The sequence below is a fragment of the Sciurus carolinensis genome, chromosome 2 (assembly GCF_902686445.1).
Source record: "Sciurus carolinensis chromosome 2, mSciCar1.2, whole genome shotgun sequence".
Classification (NCBI taxonomy): Eukaryota; Metazoa; Chordata; class Mammalia; order Rodentia; family Sciuridae; genus Sciurus; species Sciurus carolinensis.
The window spans coordinates 79,017,191-79,029,436 of record NC_062214.1 but is presented as its reverse complement, the minus strand read 5'-3'; the positions used below and the strand labels follow the sequence as shown (position 1 = coordinate 79,029,436).

Here is a 12,246-nt window from a genome sequence, read left to right as displayed (position 1 = left end):
AAAAAAAAAAAAAAAAAAAAAAAAGAAATCTCTCACCAACCAAACAGGACTGATTCATGTAAGGCAATAAAATGGAGAGTACATTGATTTGAGTCAGGTTTTACAAAAGAATTAAGAGATCCTATTAGTCTTTTGGTTGTAAAAGCCATTGTCATGACAACAAAAATTTTAAGAATCTCCAAATCAGGTATCTTTTTGTACTTAACTATATAGCTTTTTGCTCAAGGAAGTCTGTCTTCATGCCAATCACTTTATAAGTTTATTAGTTTACAAATAATTGCAACATCCCGTTAATAAAATGGAAAGGTAAAATGACTTAGTATTTTAAATAACTTCAAGCTCTATATTGTGGCTCTTCTTCGTAAGAAATATTGAACCAACAAGAAGCAGATTCAGCCCAGCAAGACTCTGCTGCCCCAGTGGAAATTACTACTCACAAGCCTTAAGTGGCACTGCCTTACTTTGCTTTGCCTAAAAAGTACAATTCAAGTAAGAGCATACCTTCAGGAAACAGTTCATATCTTCATATAGCCATAAAAAATGTTTAACAATTTAATGAGTAAATTTCCTGTCATTACGTTGGCAATATCATAAAATGGTTTTAGGCCTTAAAAAGGCTGTGGTTTAGAAGACTTAAAATTTTCTAAACCAATATTGAACATTGATTAAACTTTTATTGGCTCTAAATGGAACAGTATTTTGCAAATCCTCGTAACCCATGGACTCAACATAGGAAAGTCACTGCCAAGTCGCAACTGCAGTAACCTGATGCTGACTTGCCTGCTTAAAAGATTTCACTTTTCAAGAAAAAGAGATAAGGAGTGGCCAGTAAGTGTATTTATCAGGAAAATACAGTAAAGGCCCCACTGCTCAATCCAAGATAACTAAAGTGAGCAAAATGAAATGGCTGTAACTTATACTGGATGTCAGTTGACAGATTATCCACTAAAATATCTATTAGCTAACATCTTCGGTACTGCTGTTATAGGGCACTCAAAGCTTGTATCTGCATGTTGGGAAGATTTTCTTTAAAGCAACATTGGTCCAAACATATGAGAGTCAACATATTTTAGCCATCTTCCTTTGGAGGAGTGTACCAGCCTGAAATAGAACAGGAAGAAAAAAAAAAAAAAAGTTATAACACTTTAATCTTTAAGCCAACTAGGAGAGCTGGCATTTAAGGTTAGGCACAGACTCTACTCAAAATCTGGTGTTTAAACCTACTGTAAAAATTAAACTCACACTGGGTTAACACAGCATTCTTATGTGTTCACAATATGAAGTTATCTTCTATGCATAAATTGTGCTCGAGTTTTTAGCTTAATAAAGATCTTTGTTATTATGGCATCCCTAGCCAAAGATAACAGTGTGCAATATTAGCCTACATGTTAGGTATTTGAAAGTAAACCTCACTGAAAACAACTTACCTCAAGCAAAATCCTGGCATTTTCAAATAAGAGGAACTTGGATTATATATGATATCATATTGTATAATGATATCATTTTACAAATGAGGAAGGAAGCATTGAAGCAAGGTACATGACTAAGTGAATAGTAACAAAGTCAAAGAATTCATTTCTGTGTTGTATAACATGGTGACCATAGTTAATACACTGTATTCTTGAAAAATACTAAAAATGCAGGTAAGCGTTCTCATCACAAAAATTATAACTGAGGTAACATTTTAATTAGCCAGATTTAGTTATTCAATATGACTATAGATATATACACATACATTTATGTCAAAACACATTATACACAATATAATTTTATCTGTCAAATAAAAATGAAAAAAGATGTGCATATTTAAAAACAAAAAACTAGAATCCATTTTTCCTGATTCTGATTCTCTTGCTCTTTCATCGCAGCTAAGTTTACACACACCCACACACTCAAATACAGCAATTTCTGTAAATATATTTAAATGCCTCTTATCTGCTTTAAGAAAAAAATGAAATAAAAAAAATAAAAAAAAAAAGGTCATCTTTTCCCAGGCTCCACAAAGTTCCATAGAAAGGCAAATTAGACCTCGCAAGCACAAGGCCCTGGGTTCAAATCCCCAGCACCACAAAAAAAAAAAAAAAAAAAAAGGCAAATTAGAACAAGTACTGTTTGGTATAAAACTGTCATTAAAACACCAAGATTTGTGGGGTACTACATGGTTCTGAAATAGTGTATAAGTTTCTTTGGATCTACTCATTGGGGGTACAAGAAATGATCATTATGAAAACCTGGTCTTGTCCTAAAAGCCATTATCGTCTTCCTCATAAGGCTGAAAATTATTCTGAGTAGTATTTCCAGAAGTAAGCAATCACTTAAAAAGTGACAAGTTTGTTTTGTCATTTAAATAAAAGTGTAAAACCCAAATCCTAAGTTATAAACTACCACATACCTATCAAAGTAAAGAATACTTACTACAAACACTCTTCTTTAAGGAAAACTACTTTCTATTATTAAATTGGCACAAAAGTGACACTGTGCAAGGATGTGCCACTACTACAATGAGTCTTATCAGCACTTGCTTGCAAAGTACTATGCATGCACACTACTCTTTCTTCACAAGGGTGGCAAGACACACATGCCAATTTTAAAGATTGGAAATTGAGGCTTGCTCAGGGTCAAAGTGCCTAGTGGGTGACAAAAATGGTACTTGAAAATAGGTCTTCCAATTAGTTTTTTGTTGTTTTTCTTTCACTGTTAAGAGACAAAAACCTCAAAACATGTGCATTGTGAATACAAGCAAAATTTAAAAGCCAATAAAGTTAATGAAAGATATTTAAAGACACTGCTTGAAATTAGAATTATTCTTACTTGAATAGAAAATTGTATAAAATTGTCAAAAGTACTAGTACTTTGAAGATGTTTCAGAAATAGCCGATTATGATACTTATTGCATTTACCCAATTATATCAAGAACTCTGTCTGTAAAGAGTTGCCTTTAACTCACTTTCTATTCAATAAAATACATTTCAAGTGAGTGCTGTGATTCAGTCATTAACCTACTTGAAAATCTTGACTCAAGAGGTGTCTATGCCAAGTGTTTAGGACATAAAGATACAGAAAGTAGCAGATGTTAGAAGATTCATTCAAAGATTTTGGATACAGCACACGATAAATTTTTTCACTGAAACAGTACTTGATTAAAAAATTAAAGAAAAAAGGATAAATATCAATACATTATATAAAACTTTATAAATGGCAAATGCTTATTGAATTAAACATACCATTTTTCTCATGTATCTGTACAATGGAATTATAGGACTGCTGGGCTCTTGCTAGATTATATTGATTCTGAAAGAGAATTACACATTTTAAATCAAAACTGTAACCAGATGAGAATTGTTATAGTAAATGTATGGATGCATCATGGCTGTGCTTAAAATATAGGAAACAATATTTCTATTTCTAAACCAATTTTAATACCTCACTTTTCATTTCATTATTCTCTACAATTTTTAAGAATAACAAAACCAAAACAGTACTCCAATAAAAACCTACAAGCTTCACAGTTCATTTTCATAAGCCTTTCTACCATTGGGCAAGTATAGAGTTTTCTAGTGTCCCTCTCCACCCTGATGGATCAAGTTAAAGGATACTCATTTGGACATGAGTAAAATCCATGCTCTCTTCCTCATTAACTTATATCCAAAAAGAAACTACAAAGTATTACTTTCAAATAAGAATATTAAGCTTCAAGCACTATACATGTGAATGACATTTTGAGTATGAAATCTAAAAAATGCCCATAGTAGGCACCAAGCCATTACTAATGGAGTCCTCTTTTCATAAAAATACAGAATCCTCTTAAAGGAGCCAAGTGTGTATGATGGGTTTTTTTTTTTTTTTTTCCTATAAAAACTGAGAAATAATTTTTTTTTTTTTCTTTTTTGGGTGCTGGGGATCGAACCCAGGGCCTTGTGCTTGCAAGGCAAGCACTCTACCGACTGAGCTATCTCCCCAGCTGTATGATGGGTTTTTAACATACATCTTAATTTCCAATTATATGTCATGTGCATTCTCCATAGTGGTATATATCTATCTATTATATTATGTCATAGGATTTCTGAATAATAAATTTGCACAGAAGAATCAAAAAAATATACAAGGACAATTCAAGGGAAACTTTCCTTCCTTACTATTCCTGCAACCACCAATTCCCTTCTCCATCCAACTAACAATTATTATGGATTCTTATATATCCTCAAGGATGTTACAAGAACATTCATGAATAGTCTATTGTTGTAAGAGCAACCTTATACATAGATGTGCAAAGTACTGGTAAAAATGTCTAATGTAGATCTGAGTCAAAAGACATTATGTGACTTCATAATTCTGAAGTATTGCTGATGTGTCCACTCCAAGCCTGTTTCAAACCATCTATGAATGCCTCCATACAACCTCATCAACAGTACTTCATGAAATCTTTGCCATTTTTGACATCTGGTAAAGAAGGACTTTTAGTTGTGGTTTTTGATTTGTATTTCTATTACTGAGTGAGGCTGAGTGTGTTTCCATATGTTCACAAGCCACTTATTTCTATTTCTGTAAATAGACTTGTTATATCCTTTTCCCATTTTTTTTTAAACAGGGTAGACATTTTCAATTTCAAAACAGTACAGCCCTGCCATAAGGCATCTAAACACTAAAATATATAAAATATGCAGTTGTGTCATCTCAAAAATAATTTTAAAAGTGTTTTTCACCCAGTCTATATTTTCACAAAAAGGACAAAAATAAAAGACACTTATGGCAAGACTGTACTTCTACCTCTCTCAACTCCTGCCTACACAGAGCTGGCGAGTTCTCAGCTCCATGCTTTGGATGCTGTCTCTATCCGGCCTGTTGAGGGGAAACTTCTGTTTTTCAGTACTTATGTATACTTACATCATTTTAGTAACATTTTCAGAAGGCAAGTTCATTCATTTATTTTAAACAGCTGACAGTATCTTTTTAAATATTGTAAAATAATATTTACATGGCAAAAAAGAAATTCAAAGAACACAAAACAATTTAAAGTACCTCTCCTCTCTAACCTACCCCCAACCAATATTTTTAAAAATCCTTATCAGAAACTATAGTTACACTTGTTAAATATTCTTCCAAAGATCTCTATGCTTACACAAGCACATTTATATGCCCTTGCCTGTTTCTCTTAGGCACCCACACTCTCCCTCTCACACACATACACAGACACATACATATACACACACAGAATAGCATATTTTTAACACCATTTGTGCCTTTTTGAATTCTTTTTTTTTTTTTTTTTCAGGCTTATTATCACGGGTAGTATGATTACCACCATTATTGTTACTATTATTTTGTGTGTGTGGTACTGGGAATCAAACTCAGGGCCTCATGTAAGTTAGGCAAGTGCTCTTGCCACCAAGCTGTTCCACCAACCCGTACCACAGGATTTTTTTTATTTTTTTATTTATTTATTTTTGAGACAGGGTCTTGCTAAGTTGCTGAGGCTGGTCTCAAACTTGCAATCCTCTAGCCTTAGCCTCCTGAGTTGCTCAGACTGCAGGAGTGCTCCACTGAGCTCAGCATCACAGACTTTTATTTACTTTCAATTCAGTTTGTTTTTTTTTAGTAGTATTTTTAAAGTTAACATTTAGACCATTCCCTGCAGACTTTTTGGAACTGAGGAAGGTGAAACTCATGATGCAGTTTCCAATTTTTTGACTGACAAATATTTCTTAATCAAAAGAAAACTGAACAATGAGTTTTCATAGCAATTCACTAAACTAATTCAACTTCTAAGACATAGTCACACAAAGCACAACACTTCAGTCAACAAGTGATGAAGGCCAGCATGTAGGATTGTGGTCCCAAAAGATTATGTCAACTAGTGACATCATAGCTATCTTAGTTTATGTAATGAGCATACTCTATGATGTTCACATACCAAAACTGCCCTGTTACACATTCCTCACAAAGCACCTGCCTTTAAGCAATATGTCACTGTACTTTTAATATGCTAATCTATTCAACAACCTATATATAAAATTATATTTACTTGCCAAGAAAACCGCAAATCACAGAGAACAGAAAAGTTTAAAGCAATTATACTGACACTGATTGATTCTAAGAGATCTTCAACATAGAATAAAGACAGAATTTTAAAACTGGAAAAGACTTAATATACCCTGTTCAATTGTACTCCAGATACAGATCAGAGGCCCAGAGAAGAAAGTTTGCACAGTGAGGTACTGGCAAAATCTTCTTTTGATTACTCACTAAGATCACTGGTTTGAGCCCTTCAAACTTTCTCTTTTAAAAAGAAAATAAGCTAAATATTTTTTTTAAGATGATTCAAATTTAACATGTTCTACATATAAACAGATGCCAGGAAGAAAATATTGAAAAGACTAGAAACACTATTAACATTCTGGTATATTTCTAGATAGTCAAATCACAAGTGACCTTTTTAATTTTTTTTGTACTTTTATCTACTTTATAAACTCTACATTTAGGAAGAATGTATTTATATTTCATCATTTAAAAAAATTTTTTTAGCCTGTAATCCCAGCTAATTTGGAGCCTGACACAAGAAGATCATGAGTTCCAGGTCAGCCTGGGTAGCAAAGCAAGATCCCACCTCAAGTAAACAAAATATTTCACGTTCTAGTCCATAATCATTTGATTGCCACATTTAAGCATTAAAACAGTAATATATAAAGTATATATACCATTAAGAAATACAGGTTAAATCTAATTACTGAATGCTAGAAAACTGTTCAACTTCTGGATTTTATATAAAATGTTATTTTGTTCCAGTGTAAAGAAATACCTGCTTAAAAAAAAAAATGATGTTTTAAAATGACCTTTTCAACATTTTGCTTTTACTGTGAATTAAGATTCTAGGGCAGGTGGAGTTGTATGTTGTTCAGTGGTAGAGCACTTGTCTTGCATGTGTAAGGCACTGGGTTGGATCCTCAGCACCACAGAAAAAATAAATTTAAAAAAAAAAAAGTATTGTGTCCATCTACGACTAAAATATATATTTTAAAAAAGATTCTAGTAGACTCAATTTGAGGTACAATATGGTTATAAATATCTTTAAATTTCATACTGTTAGACATTTAATACAAAACTCACAACGAGCAACACAAAACATTCAAATAAAAAAATTAAATCAGGATTATTTCCATCTCACGTATGTTTCCAAAACATACTATCTTCAGAGTATATTCTTAGCTCATTTAAGTACTTATTGATAACTACAATTCCATCTTGAAAGATGTATCTGATAAAGTGAATAAAGTACCAAACTAGGTGGTTAACAGTAGAGAATATGGTCAGATTCTGGTTCCAATGCTTGCTCTGCCATTTTGACCTTAGATAAGTTACCTAACTTCTGTGTCCTTCAGTTTCCTCATCTGGGACAATAACAGTACATACCTATTAGGTTGAAAGAGTTAATATAATTTTGGAGTAGAGTCTAGCACATTAAAGTTGACTAGGATTTAACTATTATAGTGTGATCTCTGTGTGAAGAAACCACAAAGTACTTATGATTTTTTTTACTTATTAGGGTATACATACCAAAAATAATAAGTTTAAAACTCTAGGCAGATTTGCCTATGTGACTGTAAAAAAAGACTAAAAGAACAGATACTAAATAATTGATTATTAATGAATATCTTCATTTCTTACACTTCTATTTTCTATAGTTCACTTTTATTAACAAGAAAATAAATCAAATGAAAATGAAATAAATTGTCTCAAAAAGAATGAAAACAAGACAGAAGCTTCATAAGGTTAACACAAGATGCTTTTTTTTTTTTTTTTTACAAGATGAATTCTTAATAAAAGTACCTTATTTGCTCCAAACTGCACTCTGGCCTTGCCTTTGACTAAGGTGGCATTTATTTGCATGATGACTGATTCTATTGAATAGGCACTGCTCCAGCCCTACAGGAAAAAACAAATAAATAAAACAGTGACAAACAAAGTGATGCAGTATTCCTTAACAGAATGACATATAGGAATCCAACAATAGCAAATCAGCATTAAGAAGCAGTTGGTATTAAAGGGGGAAAAGTATGAGTTGGACAACTTTCAGAAATAACAAAAGAAGCCTACATTCTAAGTGCCCACATAAGCAAATTATAAACTTAAATGAATAGCATTCTCAATGCTTACCCTAGCATGATTTCAGCACAAAGTACAATGCCATTTTGCTGGTTTACTTTGAATAACTTTTTCATTATTAAAAGTAGGTGCTATTAATGCCAGCCAGGGCGCCACATGCCTGTAATCCCAACAGCACAGGAGGATCCAAAGTTCAAAGCCAGCCTCAGCAACGGTGAGGTGCTAAGCAACTCAGGGAGACCCTATCTCTAATACAAATGAGGGCTGGGGATGTGATTCAGTGATTGAGTGCCCTCGAATTCAATCACAGAAAAAAAAAAAAAAAAAAAAAAAAGAAGAAGAAAGAAAAAGTAGGTGCTATTAAAACAAAAATTATTTTTAAAGTAGATGTTATTCAGCTCAATTCACAATAGCTAAGCTATGGATCCAACCTATACACAATGGAATGTCATTCGGCCATAAAGAAGAAAGAAATTATGGTATTTGCCGGTAAATAGATGGAACTGCAAACTATCATGCTAGGTGAAATAAGCCAATCCCAAAAAAAACCAAAAGCCAAATGTTCTCTCTGATACATGGTGCTGACTCACAATGCGGGGGGGGGGGGAATAGAAGTTCACTGGATTAGACAAAGAGGAATGAAGGGAAGGGAGGATGAGAAAGAATAAACTGGACATAACTTTCCTATGTTTATATATGAATACACAACCACAACTAGTGTAACTCCACATCATGAACAACCACAAGAATGGGAAGTTATATTCCATGTATGTATGGTATGTCAAAATATATTCTACCATCGTGTAATAGCATCTACTTTTTAAAACAATTTTGTTCTCTTTAGATATACATAAGAACTTTTCTCTTAATATCTAATCTACATAATCAAAACACTCCACTGAGACTGCAAATTGAGTACAAGAAAATAATTACCTGTTTTGTGAGAAGTTCCATACATAATGCTCCTCCACCCAACACATACCTTAAAAAAAAAAAAAAATCATTATCAATTTCTCTAGATCAATATTTCTTCTTAATCCTTTTTTTTTTTTTTTTTTTTTTTTTTGCAGTGCTGGGGATTAAACCCAGGGCATTGTGCTTGCAAGGCAATCACTCTACCAACTGAACTATCTCCCCAGCCCTTAATCCATTTTTTAAGTATCATTACTAAGAAAGTATGCACACAGATTAGAAGATAAATACAAAAATGAAACAGTTGTAAGGGATATAGGACTATGGGAAATTGAAAAAATTTAATGTGATTGCTCTAATATAATCAATTAAAAAATAATGACTCTTAGTAACAGAATACTTTCAGATTTCTAAGATGTTAAAAACTAAGAACTTAACCTTCAACACTCCAGGGTATGGAAGCAGAAGACTATTTCCTTAACTAGCGTTCAAGTGTTCTCTGCAACTCGAACTTTCTCTACATCATGTTACATAGCCAAGAGTTTTAACTCTGACAAAGGTACAAACTTTTCCCTATCCATAATGAATAGCTGCATGGTACTTTATGGAGTAAGTTGTTTTTATCCATTCTATTGTGAAACTTCACATGGTTCTCTCTAGGACTCTCTAGGATACCTCAATTTCTTTCTAGGCCTGCAACGATTCTTCGAACCAAAGAATTTCTGAAAATCTCCCTTTAGCAAATCATTGTTTAGATTAAGATTCTTCAACCTTTTTATCCTTTCTCAAAATATTTTCATTACTCCTATGATATTCCTTTAAATTTCAAAATACATTAAATGTCAAGCCTAAATACAAAAATCAAGGGAATGATAAGTTTAGTTAGAAAAACTGTGGTAATCTTATAAATAAGCAAAGATCACTAACTAGGTCTTTGTGAACACTGAGCCAATTACAAATCAGTCCTCTGCTGCAACTTTAGCTGTGGTTCATTCCCAGAGCCATACTTCCCCGCCATTTGCCAAAGAACATTCTAACCAGCAAATCTTCCATCCCAGCTAACCATACATTCTCATGCTGACCAAACCAAATGACTTTGCAGGGAAACTAAAAACATCTATTGTAGACCACTCACATTAATAGTTGTTATAGTGAAAGTTTTCAGTGAGAAGATGAGGAGGGTTAAGTACTCTAAACTCTCCCATCCTGACAGGAGATTCTCCTACTAGCTGGTTTTAAACAGAACTGAGAACTTACAGAGTCAGTTTAATGGAAGAGAAAGAAACCCTAAAAGGAAAACACTCTGAAAAACTGGATGGAGAACCACAGGATTAAAAAAACAAAAAGTACATTCTCTTATATTCCTGAAATGCAAGACACTAATTCTTTTAGAATGCCTTGGACTAAAAATAATATAAGAAACACTTCTATTTAATAAAAACTAACTTAATTAGAACATCTAGGCTCCTCTTGGTTTTCCCAAGATCCCTCAAAGTCTAGTAATCTGTGATTTAACATCATATTTGATCTATATATTTTAGAAATGCTCAAGGAACAGGAGGACTTGCTTTAGACAAGGAGGTACGCAGCAGACATTAAAATACCAACCACCAACTTTTCTTTTAGTACCAAACTCTTCCTTTGAAGGGGGCAGAGTCACATCAGGAAGTGTTCCCAGGTATAGCTCAAAAGTAAATACATTTCTACAAAACAGCTACACTGACTGTCTAAACATAATAGAGAAGTAGTTTTAGTTCCTCCATAAAAGATGAGTGAATTTTTTCTTAATATACACCATTAATAGCATTTATACCTAAAAGTGGTCATTTCTATATTGAATTACATTCATTTTATCAATATACCTTCTAAACTGTTATTGTTTTTTGTCTCCAAACAAGGGGTTCCTGCTGAATATTAAGACAGTTCAAGGGATGATCCAAGATGGCAGACTAGAGGGAGGCTGGTTCCTTGTCGCTCCCTAACTCCGGTTTCAAGCAGAGGATATCTGTTTCTTGATTGCTCACTGTCGCGCACCTATCATTCGCCATTTGCCTGCCTCTCACCTGTCCATCGCCTGCCTCACACCTATCTATCACCCAATGCACGAGGTTCACCTCCCGATCGTCGGACAACAGTCAGCAAACTGATCGCCGACCACTGTGGAGCACCAGCTGCCTGCTGTTGCCTGGAAGTTCTCTGTCACAGTAACTGCAGGTTTGATTACATGTGGCTGCCGCCATTTTGAGACAACAGCCAGGCCCCGTAGGACCCCTGGCCGGACTGACTGAGCCCCATCTCCAGGATCCCTCACCTCGACCAATCACTCCCTGCCTCTGGGCAGGGGCCCTCACAGCGACTGACTGCTCCCTGCCGCCAGGACCCCCAGACCAACTGACTGTGCCCTATCACCAGAACCCCAGACTGACCAATTGCACCTGGCCTCCAGGATCCCACAACCACACCAAACACACCCCACCTCCAGGACGCCTGCCTGATCAACTGCATCCCGCCTCCAGAACCTCCTGCTGACCACGGCCACACCCTGAGCTGCAGCTCCCCATTTGCCAACACATTTCCAAGCCAGAGCAGCCATCCTAGATAATCCGGGAAGCCATAGCTCTGATCTTTAGGTGGGGCAAAACCCATCCTGAGACGCCTGCTGGAGGCTTGAAGCTCATTGTCAGGTAGCTCTCCTGCATCAGACTACTGAACTCTGGGAGGTTTCATTACTATGACTGTTATACTGTAGATTTTCTTTTTTCTCCTTATTGAAAAAGGTTTTTATTTCTTTACTATTCTTGCTCTCTTTTCCGTTTGTTTACCTGTTCCCTCAGAGTCTCTTTCTCCCTTTTTTACATGCTAACATCCAATTTCTTTTGATTACACTCTCACCCTTTCTATTATCTAGAACTTCTGTATATTCTTTTCTTATCTCATTAACAGCCACATTCTACATCCTCTTTGTCCTCCATTAGAAACTGCAGACCTTATTGCAAATCTGTTTGTTTTACTGAAGATAATATTTGAACTCATTCTATTTATTATGACAATTTTGTTATTGTCCTCATAGGGGCTATTTGGTCTAGGATTGCATAGTGTCTGAATTGGGCACTGCTAATATTGATCTCCCCTTAAAGAAAAGGTTTTGGAAACCCATAGGGCCACTATAAGCCTATAGGGGGAAATCTGCAATACCCCAGATCTGCACTGCTAGAAGGGAAGATACATGAACAA

General features: G+C 34.7%; 1 protein-coding gene across 2 annotated transcripts in view; it reads right to left on the bottom strand.

The window, feature by feature from the left end:
• Window positions 1-12,246, bottom strand: part of Ube2q2 (ubiquitin conjugating enzyme E2 Q2) — a 61,446-nt gene continuing 49,200 nt past the window's right edge. For both annotated transcript variants that reach the window (XM_047538873.1, XM_047538874.1), the window contains 4 exons: window positions 9,034-9,082; window positions 7,825-7,920; window positions 3,225-3,291; window positions 1-1,101 (listed from right to left, as the gene is read on the bottom strand). In XM_047538873.1, coding sequence (XP_047394829.1) covers window positions 1,070-1,101; window positions 3,225-3,291; window positions 7,825-7,920; window positions 9,034-9,082 — 244 coding nt within the window. In that variant the 3' untranslated portion in view covers window positions 1-1,069. The remainder of the gene's footprint in view (window positions 1,102-3,224; window positions 3,292-7,824; window positions 7,921-9,033; window positions 9,083-12,246) is intronic.